At 34.0% G+C, this 19,977-nt stretch overlaps 1 protein-coding gene across 1 annotated transcript; it reads left to right on the top strand.

Moving 5' to 3' along the window:
• Positions 1 to 396: 396 nt before the first annotated feature.
• Positions 397 to 18,141, top strand: eve (homeobox protein even-skipped). Its single transcript, XM_089647793.1, has 3 exons — positions 397 to 607; positions 8,898 to 9,091; positions 17,027 to 18,141. The coding sequence occupies exons 1-3, from the start codon at positions 475 to 477 to the stop codon at positions 17,915 to 17,917; spliced, it is 1,218 nt and encodes a 405-aa protein (XP_089503919.1). The 5' UTR covers positions 397 to 474; the 3' UTR covers positions 17,918 to 18,141.
• The last annotated feature ends 1,836 nt before the right edge of the window (positions 18,142 to 19,977 follow it).

Genomic DNA, 19,977 nt, shown 5'->3' with positions numbered 1-19,977 from the left:
AATTTTCAACGCAAGAAAGAGAAGGATTTCGTTCAATTTGGTGCGAGAAAACAATCTGTCTTCCCATTGGCCCAGAGTTTCGAGAGGCGGAGCGACAGATTTTCAAATTTCGAAGGGAAACCTATTAGACTCCTCCCCTTTAGTTCCGCGGTATATAACCAATGTGGTTAGAACATTTAATCAGTCGATGACAGAATTAGCGAGTAGACGCGTCGATGTTATTTTACAAAAAAAATCATCTACGACATGACATTATAACTTCTCCAAAAATTAAAAAAAGTGTATATTTACTACTTAATTCAAGTTTCAAATCATTAAAATATAAACATTTGTGATTTTAACTATAGTAATTAATTGCGATCTTTTAAAAAAAGTGTTTTTTGGGTGTGGACAAAATGTTTTAGAGTGTTTTTGATTCTGTGTATTTTCGTCGAGTTTGTAAATTTTTGAAACGTCGGGAACATTATTTTGAAGATGCAAGGATTCAGGAATTACGGAGTGGATGTTCATAAAAATCCTAATAATCCTTCGATAGTTGTTGATTTGATGCCGCCGCAGTATACTGGAATGGGGCCCCATTCGCCTCCAGATTCTCCCAAAAGCAAAGGTATGAATAATTAATTAATAATAATATTAAAATATTTAATTGATTTCATGTCAAAAAATAGGTACCTACCCATTGTATTACATAGATTAATATGACATTATTATTCACACGTAATTCGTGGAGGTATTTTCTTTATATTTAGGTATTATTTACTTCATGTTCTAATAATTTTTGTTCTCATTTTAAAATATTTAGAAATATAATAACAATTCATTTGCTTTGCTTAAAATATTTAGTAATATTATAACAATGGATTTGAATATTTAGAAACATTTTAACAATTGATTGGTTACAATCAAGTACAAGTCAAGTACAAGAATCGAGTGCATTAATTTAACTTTTGATAGCTGATGACCCTGCTAACATAAGCTCCATTACTTTATCTGTAAATATGTAGGAAGATTAGGTTGGTTTCGCACCTACCTTGTCAACTGTCAGATATTTGATCTGTCAAAAAGTTATTTTCATTTCCATACATAGGTAGGTATCTATATAAAATTAAATTTATTTTAGATTGATTGTTACCTAAAATTAAAAATTAAGAATTTTAGATAATACAGGTGCCATAGAATTACATAAGAAATATTTTCAACACATTCGTGTGTGATGAATCAATTATTAAGTAAAGTAAGCACCTACCTACGTATGCAATAATAAAAATGACGTGTAATGTATTTATTGTTATTGTTTATTATTTTTTCATAAATAAAAACGTTAATTATTTATATAATTCTGGTACACAGGTTAGGATCCCTCGATATCGTGCCTAACTAGAGTTTAACATTAGGTGTCTTATAAATAAGTACCTACCTGCCAATATAATATAATTTTTGTATCAAAATTTGATTCGCCTAATTATTTAATCCCCTTTCTTAGTTAATAACGTGTTGCGTTTCATTTTCGATCACTCAACGTTTCCAACAGCCTTGCAGTGTTCATCATCAGGTCAGACAGACCTCAAGGGCGCTATATATTGTAAACTAACATATTCCAAGTAGGTATCTACTTATCGGAAACTCGATCTAACACCAATCTTCCCTTATTTCTTCTCTTACAATTATTATAATAAAAACGGACACACAAACACTAAGATTTCTACTTTCTACCCAGTTTCTTTAATATTTCTACCCCAATAAACGACCCTAGAAATTTGCCCCTCTGTCGGCACTCTTACCAATATAATAAACAATAACACAGTAAAGTTAATCTCATTTCTTTTACAGCATGCAGTTAGGACTTTATTACTTTTTGTTGAAAAAGTCTTCAAAACAATTTTGAAAAAACACGTGATCCTTTGCCGCTTTTGCCTTCCATTCCATGGCATTTCTATAGCCGATAATAATTTTTGGTTGCTACCATAAAACGAGGTACTTTACAACTCAAAATTTACAAAATCTATAATTTTTATTATTCTTTTGACCTTCTGAAAAATATTTCTGGGGCGTTTCAGGTAGCTGAAAGTGACATACCCAAAAAGTATGTTGTCGGTTCATCATTATTCTCAGTATCGCCCCATTCTAAAACACAATTATAAACGCAAACTTTGCTTGATTTGACTTTTGCCGTATTTGGTGACCAGATTTGAATGACTATGTACTTTCCAAACTTCATTTGTTCCCATCACCTTACCTTCTTCACTCCCTTAAGTCTTACAGCACACCCAAATTGGGGATGTCACAACCAAAAACACCTGCATTGACTTAAAATTTTAAGTAAGGAAAATCCGTCCCAGTTTAACGTCAGAAATCTCCGTTCGAGAGTTCTAACTGCTTTATATCTTCAGATAGTTCTGCTTTATAGTTTCATCCATCGGTAGTCAAAACTGCACATTTCATATCCTAAATTAGCCAAATAATGGGGAAAGTAAAATAAGATTAAAATTCTGCGCCTTTGATGTGATTTTTTTTTATACAATAACAGCGCTACAACAATTATCAAAATATCAATGCTATTAATAATATAATTTTTGTTTTAAAATTTAGGTACAAAACAAATTATCGCCGTTTTAAAAGATCCGTTGGGGTATAACAAACGGTTAAAATACCTTCCATAATTTACAAATTCCACTGTCGGTAAATCTATTTACAAGGAAAAGGGTATAATTACCCCAAGAATACCCCAAACTTAATTGTCAAGTTTAACTAATGTTTATAGTATTTTACGTTTTGACAATAGCCTTGCCGACTAACCTAACATAACCTAACCGTCTGGAGCCAGTGAGACTATGGCATCCCCAACTGGTGTATGTTTGAGACTGAAGTAGTGGTTAATCTGACTGTAATATAACAATTGACCGGTCAGTGGTTGAGTGGGCATAGCGCTTGGGTCTCACCCGAGCGTCGCGTGTTCGATTCCTCGGCTGGCTAAGTCCTCCATCACAACACAAGCAACATTTTCGGCTTTCTGTGGTGGTAGTAGGAGATTTTCAAACATTGTTGGGTTATTCGTAACCTGGGAATGTTTGTCTTTCTTTTAAAAAAAAAAAAAAAAAAAATTCGGTCCTCCAAAATTAAATCTGCTTACGAATTACGTCCTTTTTACAATGGCGCGTAAATTAGCGTAACAGATTTTTAGAAGAACAGATTTATATAGTAAGGCGATGCACTACGTCGTGTAATATTTTAAATTGAGCCGCTATCAATAATAACCCTTACGTAGATGGCGATAAGGTTTAAATTCCCGCCTGTTTTGATTTATGCAAGAAAAAAACATGGCCAAAAAGTGTCTTTTATTTTATTTTGTGGATGTTCAGACATAAATATATTTTTTTTTCAATCAATTTATAAATAACTTAATTTGCCACATTATGCAATAAAATAATCAGAAAATAGGTTCGTAAGTAGGAGATTTTGAACTTTAAAGCAGTTTTCATAGGCGTTATACATTCTTTTTTTCTGGGCTTATAAAAAGACTTAAGATCTAAAAAATCCTCGATTGTTTTAAACGCCAAGATGTATTCTACTCGCAGTATTTAATTAAAGCGTCTGAAACATTTCTGGGTGACCAAATTTTCAAACCAAAAACACATGATTTTGCATTACTACGTATGGTATCGCCTTAAGAACAGATCGCCAGTTGAAATATTGATACAAACAGTAAAGTGTTAAATTATGACAGTACAATGTATTTCAAAGCTGTATAGTTCATGTTAGAAATAGTTCAGCATTGATTCAGCTCAATAGCTACCTTAAATAAAAATTGACCGATTAATAAAATTTAACACCCGCACGTTGAATCAATTACCCTATAAATTGCCCAAATACATCTGTCGGCATTTAATAAAATCTCACCCCAAACGGTCAAACTCTCAATTATACGATCAATGCATTCAGTCCCCATCAATAAAGGCACAATTAACCTATTCCGTATTCATTTATCCGTTGTCCGATCTAATTATCCACGTGCCCGATTAACCGACAATTGATCATTGGTGAATTGTCACCAGTTGCCGGTTCCGCGCGATTAATTCTTGGGAATTACATCCCGGTTAAATCTGGGAAGCCCCAATATTGGGGTGCACTTTAAGGGGTGATTTTGTCGCATAAGGGTGACCAACGCGTGGCAGGATTACAATATTTTAATTGTGTTGATGTGACAATATCTGTTTTGATTTCATCGATAAGTTGCGGAGATTATGTACGCTTTTAGCAGCCGTATCGAATTAATCCATTCTTGTTTTAGACGATACGTAAATGTATATCATACATCATTATATACAACGGTACCTCATAATATTTACCAATTTTTTTTTCACTATTGCATTTTTTATTGAATATTATTAAATTGTAAAATTGGGGCTTTACTAAAACCTCATAGGTTTTGACTCAGCACGGGTAAAGCACCCTAATATGTTGTAGTTGTGATTTGCTGTGATGTTAGCCAACAATCGATAGGAAAGGACACCAGCAAAGATCTAAATTGCACAGCTATTATTATAAGCAAATAGACACAGGGTGATTTTGATCAATATTTACAACTTTTTAAATTTAAATTTTCATCTGGTGAAAACTAAATTATGTTATTTTTATATAAAACATTTGTATAGGATGATTTTATCGAGATAATTTTTTTTTAAATGTGTTCATGATTTCTCACATTTTAACTACATAGGAAAAGCTTAAAAGTGTTCCACACTAAAAGATCAGTCGAATTTTTATTTTAGGTATCAAGTATAATGCAATCTCAGATAAGTAGTCAAATTTTCGTAGATCAATGAAAAGGTTTCAATAAACACCATAAATTAGGAACATTTACCACATTTGATCAATCGCAATGCTAAAGTTACAGAAATGTTCCACACTAATAAAGCAGTTGAATTTGTAGGTTATCTACAGGGTTTTCCAATAAGAGTTGTTATATTGATATTCAATCGTAAAAGATCAATGGTTTCGTTGCTTGTGTGGCACGTAACGCCGTCTTGTTGAAAGTAAACGTTGTCCAGATTAATACCATCCAATTCCAGCCATGAAAAATCATTAATCATCTCTCGTTAGCGCAATCCATTCACCGTAACTGTTGCTCCAGACTCATTTTCAAGGTCCAATGACTCCGCCGGACCATAAACCGCACCAAACAGTCACACGTTGAGGACAGAGAGGCTTTTCAACAATAACTTTTGAGTTTTCAGAGCCCCAGATGCGACAATTTTGCTTGTTGACGAAGCCACCGAGATTGAAATGAGCCTTATCACTCAAGATGATTTGCATTTGATTCACTCAAGTGAATTTTAATAATTTCAATGCGTTGTTGAAGTGTGTATCATTCCATTTTTATTAATGGCGTAGTTTTTACTTGTCAAATGTCAAAAAAATACAGCTTCAAAAGTAGCATCTACCGAAATAGCGGGCTATTCAAAATAACACCTCTTATTGGAGAATCCTGTAGTAAAATTCAATCTCAGATTTTCTATCAATTAAAAGATTCTTTTGTAAGAAAACCAATACAAGGAAAAACAACATCCATTAAGAACGTTTTCACATTTTATCTTATGTAATGGGAAAGCTTGAAAAATTTACAAAACTAATATAGCATTTGATTTTTTAGGTTAGGTATCTAGTAAAATCTAATCTCAGATAAGATTTCAGGATTTCCATCAATAGTTTCCTTTAATAAAGCCAGCAAACACCATTTGGGTACCTTTTTCAGAAGAAAAAAAACAGAATGGAGCTTTTTTTGATTATCAAAGGAGCCGAAAACTAATAGACCATTAGTATCAGGTCGCTAAGTTCCCGACAGGAGTCGAACCGGGCATTGTAAACTGTAAACACGCGGCTTTATGGTTTACCATGTGCCGCCGCACAGTGGCATTATCGCATCATTTCTGTACACAAAACAGGTCCGCGCTCTTTCAATGTTTGATTAAGATATCAATTCTTTTAGTGCTTGAAGGTTTTTTACACTTTATCACGTGGATTCAGAACAGAATGAACCTTCAGATGTTCATAATAATATAAGTTGTTTCAAGTTTTATCTGAAATTCACTATATTTCAACGATAAATCAGTCACTGATTATGTGACTTATGCAGCTAATACTCTTGAACGGTTGAACCTACATATTAAAATTCTAGATCAACGCAAATATTTTCACATTGAAAAGTTATATTTGTATTTTAAAATACAGATATATGAATTAATAGAATTTAACCTGTAAAAATATGAAACTAAAAATTGTGAATTGTTTGTTGAGTTCCGTTATATTGGTTATTAGTTTCGACGGCATCCGTGCTCGAGGGATACGATATAATTCGGAGATTGCGTGTTCAAATTCCGGCGTGCGCAAGTAAATTATATTTGATTAATTTGTGTTTATTTTTCACTTTATTAATTTTAAATAATATATAGTATATTTGCCGCACGTTCCAGAGTAGAATATAATCTCAACATTTTTCTTCTCTCCTTCCTCTTCCCACTACCTTCAGTCTCACATTATACCTACCCCAATTGGGGATGTTATAGTCTCACTTTAAACTGTTGACAGATGTATGAATGAGCCATAATGTTAGGTACTTTTTTATTCGTTACACCCCTCTTGATGACCCAACAAAATAAAATGAAACATTGCAATTAAAAATGCGGAAACGCTTCCACTAAAAGACAGTAAACAAAAAAACACTAAAATTCATATTAGGAACACTCGGCTAATTGCTCGGGAGACGGACTTCCTGTCTGCGTTTTCACATTCAAATATAGAACGTCGAAAAAAAACCGTCGGAGATTTTCAAAATATTCCAAAAAAAAAACCACTTAAACATGAGAAAAATAACCCTCGATTTGGTAATAGCAAAAAGGTCACAACTTTTAACAAACACTAACTAATTAGTGCGTTGTGTTGTTTTTATTTGCTTACTAAGAGCCTTTATTTCTCAAGTGTCTTGTGAAACAGACGGCCCTTTTATCAATTAGTCGAGAAGATAAATTTTATATTGGGTCGTTTTTTTGTTGGCTACTGATTTTTGAGTAATCTTATTTTAACAGACTTCACGCTGGCGAAAACAAGAGTCCCGTTTGAAAAAAAGGGTTTTGTTTCAATAACCTATATCTTTGAAATTAATACATGATTTGAATTAATTTTTTTTATAGTACTTACCACACCCCAACTATAATATTATTTTTTTAATGATAAACTAATGTTTATAAGACAAGGTTTTATAATTTGTAATATGACTCCATATACAGTGTTGTGCCCATTTAATGGTGTTTTATTTGTAAAAAATGTACGTATTTACAATTGTTTTTCTTTTAAAATTACATAGAACCCATGCGAAAGTATTGCCAACTGCGTGCAATCTAGGATCAAGCTAGTGTCTAAATGACTTATTCCTGTTGACTTGTTCGAATTTAAATTAAAAAATCGATCCAGTATGGTATGTTGAAGGTGATTAGAGTCAATAAATCAGGACTGTCTATAACTCCATTAATTTGATCGATGAATGTGATACATTTATTATATTATAAGTCAGGTAATAGTAGGAAATCACATAGGAACCAAATCTGGAAATGAAACAAACATATTTTGTAGCTGTCCAATATTTACCTTCTTATAAGTCTAGACAAATTTTGTTTAATTTAAGTGGTTTTAGCTTATTGGTTGTTGAAGTGATGGAGAGGTCTACCATATGACCCAATATAGCATCTGTCATTGGCTTCTCTCGTCTTTGGTGACAAATTAGGGTGGCTAATTTCTGTATTGATACGTACGCTGATATTCATAATCATTACACTTAGGCTGGAAATAAAACGTCGGTCGCTTGCAGTAATATGTAGTTGAATTAATGAAGAGCTGTAGTGCCACGCAAGTAGCGACGCGCTGCGTACGAGGACCGTCGGTCTGGCTCGTCAGTGCTATGTTGTCGGTCGACCGACGGCATGCGTGGCACTTTATTCAGCCTAAGGTTAGTTTATATATTATAGTATGTATTCACCACTTTATAAGAAAGTGTTGGAAAACAGATAATTAGACAATAATATTATAAAGGTTTTTGTCAAGAATATTCTATTAAATTTGCTACACGGAGAGAACTAATTTGTATAACATATTGTGATTGATTAAAAATCTGGTCAAACCATTCGTTTTCCTGTTACAAACGGGACAGGAGGCCCATAATGAATGAATTAAAAAATTTCATGATAAACTAAATGTATTTTTGGGTGACTGGATAAATCATCAAAATGATAATTCATCACATCTTTAAAAAGTTATATAAAGTCATGGAAAGTGATGAAACAAAAACTTTATTAACTGGGTTAAGTAGAATAGGTTAGGTTTAATTTTTTTTTAATCTTTTCTAATGACTTTATATCACTTTTGAAAGGCGTGTTATCATGGAACCGTATTTTTCATAAAAGAAAACCGTTTTATTATTTGACGGTTTTCTGTTATACGGGAGCGTCTATGGAAAACTTTTAAATGCAAAGAGAAAGCTTGATGTTTTTTCTTTCTAAATCTGTTTATATTTTATGTCTGACTACAATAGAAAACGAGATAGAACGAGTTTTATGAAAACGTATCATTTGGTGATGGATACAGCACTACGTAACCCTATTGCTTTTAATCAAGTTTAACAAATTCAGTACCTACCTACCTTTACCGAAATAACGCCTTATTATTTATGGCACATCTTCCTTGTTTTCTTTATCTATGACACTTTCCGTTTTGCTCCAATCCTGTTTCACCCAATCAATCCATCTCTTTCTCAACCTTCCTCTGAGGTCGCTTTTATTGATCCACCAGATCATAATTCTTGGCGTTACGGAGAAGTATATTTGTACCTAACCAATTTTTTTTTTCAGACTGTATGTCTCCAGGGCCGGATTCGCACTTGGCGGGCGGCGCCGGCGACCCGAACATCCGCCGTTACAGGACCGCATTCACGCGCGAGCAATTGGCGCGCCTGGAGAAGGAATTCTTCAAGGAGAACTATGTCAGCCGACCGCGGCGCTGCGAGCTAGCCGCGCAGCTTAACTTGCCGGAAAGCACAATCAAGGTAATTGTAAATCACAATCATTACACATAAAAAAACACGTTACTTTTTTAAAGTTTTCAATGGTCAACGATGGAAATTTGAGAGCTGACAATAGTTGCGTTGACTCAGAAATTCTTATAAGAAATAGCAGTGCAATTTTCATGTTGTTAAAGATCTCCGTTCGAGAGTATTCGATGATTGTATAAGCTTTTTGCCTTTATTCAACAATATGGCGTCTTTTGGCAGTTAAATTAATTTCAAAGCTCCATACCTCGCGGTGTAAGTAACATTGGGAGCTGAAAATAGTCGCGTTGATCTTTAAACTATTGTCAGAAAGAGATGTACAAATTTCACAAAGGTTAAATTCAACGTTCGTGAGTTTTTGCTACTTTGTGGAACCAACTCGACTACAAACCCCTAATAGACTTTAATCGACAAGATGGCGTATTTTCCTATCTTTTGGAGATTAAATTCATTTTGTAGCTCACGATGGAAGTAATATTTAAGAGCTGAAAACAGTTGCGTTGGCTTATAAATTCTCGTGAGCAAATTTCGTTCGAGAGTTCTTGCTATTTAAGGAAAGTTTTTACTTTTCCTGCGGGACTTGTTTTACTAGACTACCTACTTTGTTCCACAATGTAGTGTATTTTACCATCTCTTAGCAGTTTAAAAGCTCTACGGCTCATGATGGAACGCTTTATATGGGGCCCTGTGCAAGCACAATTAAAGCAGTTTGCTCCGGGTATCGAATCTAGGAGTAAAGGTGCTGATCATACCAAACACCTAATACAGCGCCCTTAAGGTTTTTTTAGCATAAGGCGCCGTTTGTCCCAGCCGGCCCTTTCCTTTAATAATTTACAGCTGAATATAATATCGGATGTAACTTTTGATTGGTATTTTTCTTGTTAAATATTTCGTATTTTCGTCTTTGTGACGAATGAATTGAACGCTCAGGGCAATCGTAAATACGAAGAAGACAAAAGCCCGCTAAAACCGTTGGGAGATTTCCAAATAACAAACTTGCCATACAAATAATAATAATTGTACATCCCGTCCAATTATCACCCTTATGACAAATCAACGCTGCGATCACCATTCAATGAACACCTTCAATAAAACACAAGGAGCCACTACTCCGCGGAGAATCGCTAGAGTCTAGAATCTCTAATCTGTCTAAGTAATATTAGATTAATTTTCTTCGTTCGTTTATTTCAACGAGGGCTATAAGATAGTGCGGTTTAAGTGTAGCCAAGCTTTGTCAAAAGATTTTCACCCTTATAAACATTTGATATAACGCATACATTTCCTTAAATATTTTGCTATAAATCGTAATTTTGTCCCTTCGAGCCAATTATTTTTTACATGAAAATATTACTATGGAAAAAAAATTACGTTTATCGTTTTTTTTTTAAAGGACAACGGTAACGAACATGGTAAACGAACTTTTATATTTTAGTCAGCTTGGTGTCATCCACTATTTGAAATGTGTGATGAAATGGAAGCAAATGTGAGTAACTTTTATTAGCCATGCAATAAATGCCATAATTGCCACGGCGCCTTTGAAGTGGCAATAAAGCTGCCTTCCTATTGTGGATCTTATGTGTAGGTATGTACAGGTGATAATTGCCTGTATAATGTGCTATGATAAAAAGCTGATTAGCACCAACTTTTGGAATATGTTTATATTTATGCAAAACGAAATGGCGGCAATCCTTTGATTTTTATACTTAGATAATAAATCGTGAAGTAATTCGCATTAAGTTATTATAATCTAAGATGGTACATTCAATCTTATTTAGTTATAATTGTAAAAGTGGGAAGATCTTACATATACTCCTTGTCTCAATCACAATCATTAATGGGCTCGTACCATAGACATTAAAATTAATAGACGAACCAATCAGGGAAAGAGTAGCAAATGAAGTTGCCCGGAGTGCGGGAGGCTGTGTAACTGTCCCATTTAGATGATTCGTTAATAAATGAAACTCGCATTGTAATATCACCATTCGGTCCTAGAAAATAAGATCTGCTTACGAATTATGATTTTTTTACAACTTAGCTGTTTAGCTATCTTAAAAGCTGCGTTAAAAACTTAACATATCCCAAAACGGGAACACAAAAGTTCGGACTCGTTTCAAAATGTAATATTTTGTTAACACTATTTACTAAGGTGTTATAATTTATGCATTTCGACTAATTTTCGCGTTGCAATGCGATTCGTTTAAGAATGACCATTCAAATCCTGCACAGAAAAGTCTGACAATAGACAACCCTGCAAACCTTTGCCTTATATACTTCACTGAGTGGTGTGATCACTTCAATGTTCGCTCTTGGGCGGTTGATGTACGGATTTATTCAAAGCATTCTCGAACTATCCTGGTGCCAAAAATATGATCACGTGGTTTGCCTAAAGCTGGTCGAAATGATATCCAGATTTCATGTGAGGGCAAGTCTATTAATTTGGATGTTCGTGGCTCGCAAATATTCTGCAATAATGGATCAATTCGATCGTGCTATATTTTCCGTAAAGCATTTGAAGTTTTTATTCGATTCACTGGATATTTTTTCCCTGTTCATCAGCTCTTCGTGTCAATCGTCCTTTCTTTAATCTCTTTCGTTACGATAACACCGGCATTGCATTTTTTATCGATCTATTTTCTACATGAATCATTCCTCTGTATCAGTGTTGGTATCAGAAATACGTAATGGACTACAAGTCTTGCTTTTTTCTGTCTTTTACAACCTGGTTCACAACACTTACGGCCGTTTTTTCCAACATTTCGAAAGATCAATCTCAGTCTCCGATCAGCCAAGTACAGTAACGTTCAATTCGCCCGTTTCCAAACATCTTTACGGTTGATTATCTTAAGTGGCCATGCCCACTTTCATAGTCAATAAAATGACATCAAAGTAAAAACTTTCCATATTAAATTAATATTGAATAATTAATTATTGTATTTATTATTAATGCATATATTTTTTTAAATACTGTAATACACTAACCGATATTTTTTAAACAAACATATGTAATATGTTAAAAATAAATTGTTAGCTTGACGACGCGAATATTTTTCACTCTGTCGACACTTTTTATAACTATTCATTTACTGAGGCAAGCTTAATCCAGTAGGCTTCTTTAAATTGGTAGATGGCTCAGTCGTCACCTTTCCTTGGAAAGAGCGTAGTTTTGCGTTTGTTGATCCAAAATTTCGCCTCAACTGTTAATCAGTAGGATTGGGAACAATGGCCGTTAGAGCTTGTCAAATTTCTTCATTCGCAATACATACATAGTCTTACCACAAAAGCTTTTAAAATAAGTTGAATCACCTTTTTAATACCGTTCAAAGTAGAAATTGATATGTAGCTATCTTCTGTTTGAATTAAGCCCAGGCTTAATGTAAGTCTACGCAAGTTTCCAACCAATCATTTGCCTCTAAAGCTCTAAATACCACCTCTCCAGAAACAACTGTTTCAACAACAATAATCCATAAACGCTCACATGTGGGAATGAATTCAACGGACAAATTAAATAAAATCATAGGTACAGATGGTGTGAAGTCAGATAGGAGAGTCCGGTGGCCATTTATTTGGATTCAAAAGCTTTGTTAAGCGATCAAAGATGGAAGCCGCCCACTTAACATGGAAGTGATAAATTCTAAATGCGCAACAATAATGCTTTACATTGGCGCCCAACTGTGGGGCCTTTTAAAATCGTAGGCCCATATATGACAGGCCACTGAATTCACGAAAATTAAACCAATGATAACGATTATGGTAATTTCAAATCCCAATGCATAATATTTATTAAAAAAATATTACTATTCATTTTTTTATTGGTCATTGCTTACTTAGGAGGTATTTCACCATCCTCTCGATAACTATCCATTATAATGAAAATAATATATTCGCACTTATTAGAACAGTTGGTAGTCATTGCACTCATTACGTTCTTTCCGATTTACTGCAAAAATTGAAAACTTACTCACAACTAAATATTGGTAATTAATTGAGAATCTCTTCAAATTATTCGTTATCCGGTTAAAAACGGGTTTTGCAGGCTCATAACGAATTAATTGAGAGGTTTCTTGTTAACTATTAGTAAAACACCAATGAATTGTAAAGATGTCGGAACACATGTTCATAAAAATCCCAATATTATCGTATTTCGTCATTTAATATTATTAAGACAAACGCAGGTACAAGAACACTGAGCACGTGTTCCGATATTACTACGAATTTACTTGATGTGTACCAAAAAGGTGCCTGCAGTCCCGTTTTTTACCGGAATACCAATAATTTGAAGAGATTTCTAATAAATCACCAATATTCATTTTTCTCCCGACATAGGTAATTTTTATACTTATAGAAACAGTTTTGTTTCATATTCTTATTCGATTGCACGTGATTATTAAAATTGATCATTAATATTAAATATTTATGGTGAGTGCTTCCTTTACAAGTTTCTTTTGTATAAATATACAAAACTTATTATGTATCAGTAATTATAATTAATAGTCCATTTAATAAGTGAGAAAATAACTTCGCATTTCCGTCGGCTTTCGCGATTTACTGCTCAAATTATAGATTTTATCTATTTTTCATCAAGAAGTTGGCCAAATGCCCGAACACCAACTCATCGCCAAGTATCCATGAGATAATGTTTAATTAAGAAAGAAACTACAGGGTTTTCCAATAAGAGGTGTTATTTTGAATAGCACGCTATTTCAGTAGATGCTACTTTTGAAGTTGTCATTTTTTGACATTTGACAAGTAAAAACTACGCCATTAATAAAAATGGAAGGATACACGCTTCAACAATGCATTGAAATTATTAAAATTCACTTGAGTGAATCAAATGCAAATCATCTTGAGTGATGAGGCCCGTTTCAACCTCGGTGGTTTCGTCAACAAGCAAAATTGTCGCATCTGGGGCTCGGAAAACCCAGGAGTTATTGTTGAAAAGCCTCTTTGTCCTCAACGTGTGACTGTTTGGTGCGGTTTATTGTCCGGCGGAGTCATTGGACCTTACTTTTTCGAAAATGAGGCTGGAGTAACAGTTACGGTCAATGGATTGCGCTATCGAGAGATGATTAATGATTTTTATGGCCGGAATAGGATGGTATTGATTTGGACAACGTTCACTTTCAACAAGACGGCGCTACGTGCCACACAAGTAACGAAACCATTGATCTTTTACGATTGAATATCAAAATAACACCTCTTATTGGAAAACCCTGTATATTTTAAGCAAATGAAACATTAAACTTTCAGTTTGGCATAAATTTATAGAAGTTTATTCAATTGGTACATACAAACAATTTTCATTACCTACAAGGAGAAAAATGAGTAATGCTAATTTATTGAAGATCTATTTAAAATTATTAATCATCATGTTTAAAACGGGACGATAAGCCCCTTCCTCATAAAGTGTTGATAAATTTGTAATAATATCGGAATACGTGTTCATACACTGTTCATAACTCTAAACGAAATGCAAAGTTTTTTAGGATACCAATACACAATCCCGTATTTAACAGGAAAACAGCAATAACAGGAAGTTTTCGCAGTGTACTATGGCAATACCAAGCTACCCATTTTTTCTTTAGAATTTTGTTCTTCAGATTCAATTTTTTTGTACATTCGAACTTTAAACTAACAAGGAAAAACAACAGTGGTTACAACGTTTTTTTAAATGTGTAATTTAAATCTGTGATCTGATTTTGTTTAATTTTAATGTAATTAATTGTCTTACTTGCAAAGCGTTAAATATTTAAAATAAGTCTCGTAATATGTTTATTTATTTATTTATTAATCTTAAGTTAGCTCACATCTTCGTGTGTGCTAATAGTTTTATAAACATATAAACATGTACATTGTTTGGCAAACATAATCTTTCTTTAAATAGAAAGATTATGTTTTAGAATCATCTCCTTTGGAATAGTACCACCATTTGATTAATTAAACTTACTTACATTCAGTTAGGTTAACTTACATTCATTTACCTTTGAGCTATATTGCTGTTGGTCATACATTTATGTCAGACTGTATTCAGTCGTAATAATTTTGTTTGACCGCGAACCCCGGTTGAAGGTTCACGCAGCCAGGTGTATTTCGGCAAACATATTTCGTCCCAAAAGAAACGGAATCTAACATCTATAAAATTAACTTTTCTTTTGTTTGTCGGCCGTTTCTTGGGATTATTCAACTGAAGAGAAAACAGTTCGACATTTAAAAAAAACAATAGTAATTACCTACCTACTATATACACAGTTACAGACAGTACCTACCTTCCGTATTAATGTCTGGTTACTGATGGCGCCCCAAGCGGAAGAATTTCTTACCAAAAGTGCTATTTAAATTTGCGTAAGTACCTACCTACTATCACATATCAAATCTTCATTAAAATTAACATATTTGTTAACAACTTATAGTATCGCGTGGTTTTATGGCTTTTTCGAGTGGATTATTATGTTTTGTCCGGATAATTTTGAGCTTTTCAGTTTTCTTTTTGAATTCTTCACTTTATTTCTGGTTTCTATGCTAGATGTAATAATAACTTTTTTATAAAAAATCAAACCTAAGACGTCAGAAAATATTTTTAAAAGCGAACGGCGGCCATCTTGGCTGTCAGCATTTAGAAAGATGTTGATTTAACTAGGTGTATGATCATATCTACATGAATTAATTCTATTCGGCATTTTCAGTGATATTTAAATGATTTTTAATTTTATTATTGGTTTATGTCACGCATTCTCGCGCCCTCTTGTCTTTGCCCATCATTGGGCCACGTCAAAATAATAACGATGTTAATTCGGGTGCCTTAAAATCTTCACATTTCTGCAATTAACCATTGGTAGCCATTAACCATTGGTAAACAGTGACCGTTCTGAACAACAACCATACGTAAGAAGCTACCAGGGATACGCACCCAACAATCTTGCACATAGACTTTATGACAGAGGTCATGCTTTCAGCTTTTAATTAGCGCAATGTATCCTCAATTATACTTCTCATTTATTTTATTATCGGTGTTTACAGTCAAGAGTCGTTAATTGCTGACTATGTTTAGCGTGTTTTGTGCAATACAGTAATTTTTGTTGTTCTTTGTTCATGAATTTTATTGGTTCTTGTGTAATTTGTTCACACATCGGTTCATAGCTTTCATAAAACCATAATTTTATGTACAAATGTAACAGATCAATCGTAATAATATTTAAAGTGTTATGGGTCTTACAAACACTGCTCATCTTACGGGTATCTGTGTCATAAAGCAGACAATGTGTATATTTTAAGTCTACTGAAACGGTAATTTCTGGCATCATGAAATGCACACATCTTTTGAGATATCAGTTTAACGCAACTATTTACAGCTAGAGACTTTCATCAAAAGTTTAATGCATCATTTTTACCAGTCTGTAAACCTAAACATACATTTTTCGTGATTTATTTTGGGGTATTATGCCGTTTTGACCATCATCAGGGCAGATTGTGTTTGTGTATTTAAAAGATATACAGTGTGGCGCGCTCCAATCCTCTTAGGGGGCCGATATTTCAGTATAATTAGTGAAAAAAATGATTTTCGAGGTTTAGTTTTGGTGTAGCAATCAAGTACCGGATACCAAGAACTGTTAAGCTTGGCCCCGTAGTCTCTGTTAATATTCATGTTTTTTGGTGGGTTTCAATTGCGTCCGTTTTGGGTCTTCCCAGGACTTCAGGAACAAAGTAATGCTCGGCAATGGCCAAGTTTGCAAGCTCGAAAGTGTTCATAGATTCTTTTGCAGATGTTACTTTCTGTCTGGCCCACGTACACCTAGACACACATTCGTATTAACTAAATTTTGGCTATAACCAGTTGAACATCAATCGTCGCAAATTTATTTATTATGATGGTTCTTATTTGTTTCTCAACCCTTGTAATATGCTTAACATTCCTAACATTAATTTTTTTTTCGTCAGGTTTGGTTCCAAAACCGTCGTATGAAGGATAAGCGCCAAAGGATAGCCGTCGCCTGGCCCTACGCAGCGGTGTACAGCGACCCCGCATTCGCGGCGTCCATCCTGCAAGCTGCCGCCACCTCGGTTGCCCTCCCTTACGCCTACCCCGGCCTGGGGCACCCCGGCCTACCCAACCCCGCCCTCCTCGCTCAGTCGCACGCCCATTTCCCCAACCAGATGCTCAACCACACCGGAAACCTGCTAGGACACCCCAACCACTTTAGTCCTTACAACCACTACGCCAGATACGCTCCTTACCCCATCCCAGCAAACTCAATGAACCCCAGTTCGCAAGGACTTCAAAACTCTTCAAACACAAGACCACAAAGCCCTGGAAGATCCGCATCAGGATATCCAGCAAACCTTCTACATTCTATCAACTTATCCCACCAGATGAACCCAGCTCAGTCTTCATACTTAAATCACATTGGATCTGGACTAAACTTGAACAGATCAAACCAAAAAGAACTGGACACTTCTAGAAACTCATCGTCCCCAGTGACAGTTTCATCTAGCAGGATGAAGAACAACGAAAGTCCATGCAATTCAGAAATCAGCGTGAACTCGAATTTGAGCATGTCCCCGGGAAGCGGAGATCAGCACTCAGAATCAAAGCCTCAAATGGACAAGATACTCAGCCACCTTGGTCAAAAGACGTACCCTCAATATTCGGACGTTTTAAGGCATCACCAAAGCCACGACTCGTATGCTATTCAAGGATCTGGAAGAGATCTTTCAGTCCATGGATCTTTACTGGAGTATGACCAGGGAGCAAGCCAAAAAATTGAAGGGCAAACAGGACTCGTTCAAGAAAAACCAAAGCTCTTCAAGCCATACAAAAGTGAGGCCTAAATTTCTCGATTCTCTTTTTTTGCTCTTTTCGTCGTACTTAACTTACCAGTATCTTAATATATCTGGATTTTTTTTATCGTGTAACAAAAGCTGGTCTTTTTCTTGGTTGACTGATAATTTTATTTGTGTTTCTGTTCCGAAATATTATTGTGATAAAAATCCGTTTTCTACTATTTTATCATTTTTAAAGATTTGCTGACAATCATGAATCATTGTAACTACTTTTTCATATGTTGTTCATTAGTGTGTTAAAATCTGAATGATATTATTTATTTAACGGGTTTAAAAATCTTCATTACTTTTAAATTACATAAATCATCAATATTATTTTTAAAACAACTGATTTTTATTATTATATCTATTTTATTGTAAATATTTAAGTTTAAGTAAGCAAATTGAGTTGATCTCTTTTTTATATGTTTTGTTAACTAGTTTCTAAGCTTTAGATAACATTTGAATTAATAATAATGATATAAAAAAAACGTGTGAAGTTAATTAATTTAATTAATTATGGGTTTTTTGGCTTACTAATTTTAATGTATGATAGAACAATATACCTAATACGAAACAGCATACTTTGTAAATTCAGTTTGGTAATAATAATCTGTTCTTGTAAAAATTACTTCAAACCACGCGGGCGTTAATATATTTAATACTATAATAATAAATGTAATGTGATTGACGCAAGTTCTTAGTAAGATACTTAGCTTGAATTATAAAAATGTATTAATCTTGTATTATATAAATTAATGGAAACTTCTCTGTTAGACAAAAGTAAATATTTATAAGGAATATTTGTTCATTAGTTTATTTAATTAATATTACTGTAAATAAATAATGAAGAATGTTCATATTATATTTGAAGTAAATTTTGCTTTGTGTATGTTTTATTTATTGATGTTTTTTGTACATAGTAGGTGATACATATACCTAATGATATTATGAAAATAAAAATGTTAGAGAAATTCAAATATATTTTTTAATCTGGTGAAGGAAGAATGGATTTTTAAGGTTAAACCTATAAAAAGCTTCGTTTGCAATTGAAGTCTTTTAGTGGGCTGTTCATTTTTGTCTCCGTATTTAGTATAGAAGTACCTCTACTGTTGGCTGGAGGCTAGGTAAACAGCCGAAAGCTTTTTTATTAGCGATTTGAGAATGTCCGTACACATAGAGACACCCATTACGGGAGTGATATGAAAAAAAAGAAGATGCCACTTGGAGGGAGGGATGAAGGTACGTGTTACGCATAATTTCAGAAATAAAAATCAAGATACCACCATTTGTAAGCATGTCGTAGGTCCTCGGGTTTATAGAGCATTAGGGCAAATCTTTAGGGCTTCCAATGAATTTTCACGGTTTATATATACCTAAATATATGCAGAGATGTGCAAAATGGGTACCCAAAACCATTTGAAATGCAAAATGGAAATGGGTCAAAACTTTTCCATTTGAAAATGCAAAATGCAAAATGGTTTTTAGAAAAGCATTTCAAATGCAAAATGCAAAATACCTATTTTCAAAATGCATTGAAAATGCAAAATGGTTTCTTAGGTCCACAATTAAAATAATTATAGAATTTTTAAACAATTTCGTCATTTGAATGGACATCAATGTAGAACAAACATATTACATGATGGTAAATCCAAAAACACCACGACCACAGATTATGAAACCACAAAAAATTTGCGCGGGACTAATGTTGCCAACGTAAAAACATAGAAACTGCCATCCAACATTTAATATTACAGCGTCATGGCCCCATGTTCAGTATTTGAATCAGTATTTTTTGTAATGGTATCACTCAATTGCCAGGGCTCCTACCAGGGAGCAACTTGACAAATGTATATTATCTCTCATAGCGAGGTTGAGGACCGACTGATATTTGGGGCTTGTGAAAAACAGATGAGTGGAGATAGTAGGAAGAATGTTGCAAAAAAGCATTTAAAATGGAAAATTCATTGAGAAAAGCATTTAAAATGGTTTTTAGAAAAGCATTTAAAATGCAAAATGGAAAATCCCCTTTTTGCATTTCCATTTGAAATGGGTTTTTTTTTAAATTA

Source organism: Hesperophylax consimilis, chromosome 27, assembly GCF_061612785.1.
Source record: "Hesperophylax consimilis isolate HC1 chromosome 27, BYU_Hcon_1.0, whole genome shotgun sequence".
Classification (NCBI taxonomy): Eukaryota; Metazoa; Arthropoda; class Insecta; order Trichoptera; family Limnephilidae; genus Hesperophylax; species Hesperophylax consimilis.
The sequence above is the reverse complement of the archived record's forward strand: the minus strand, read 5'-3'. Positions and strand labels throughout refer to the sequence as shown.

What these genes read in the sequence shown, in the direction of transcription:
- eve (XM_089647793.1), top strand. Translation starts at nt 475, where the DNA reads ATGCAAGGATTCAGGAATTACGGAGTGGATGTTCATAAAAATCCTAAT. An exon ending in AGATTCTCCCAAAAGCAAAG is followed by an intron (nt 608 to 8,897) that starts GTATGAATAATT and finishes TTTTTTTTTCAG; the next exon opens with ACTGTATGTCTCCAGGGCCG. An exon ending in TGCCGGAAAGCACAATCAAG is followed by an intron (nt 9,092 to 17,026) that starts GTAATTGTAAAT and finishes TTTTTTCGTCAG; the next exon opens with GTTTGGTTCCAAAACCGTCG.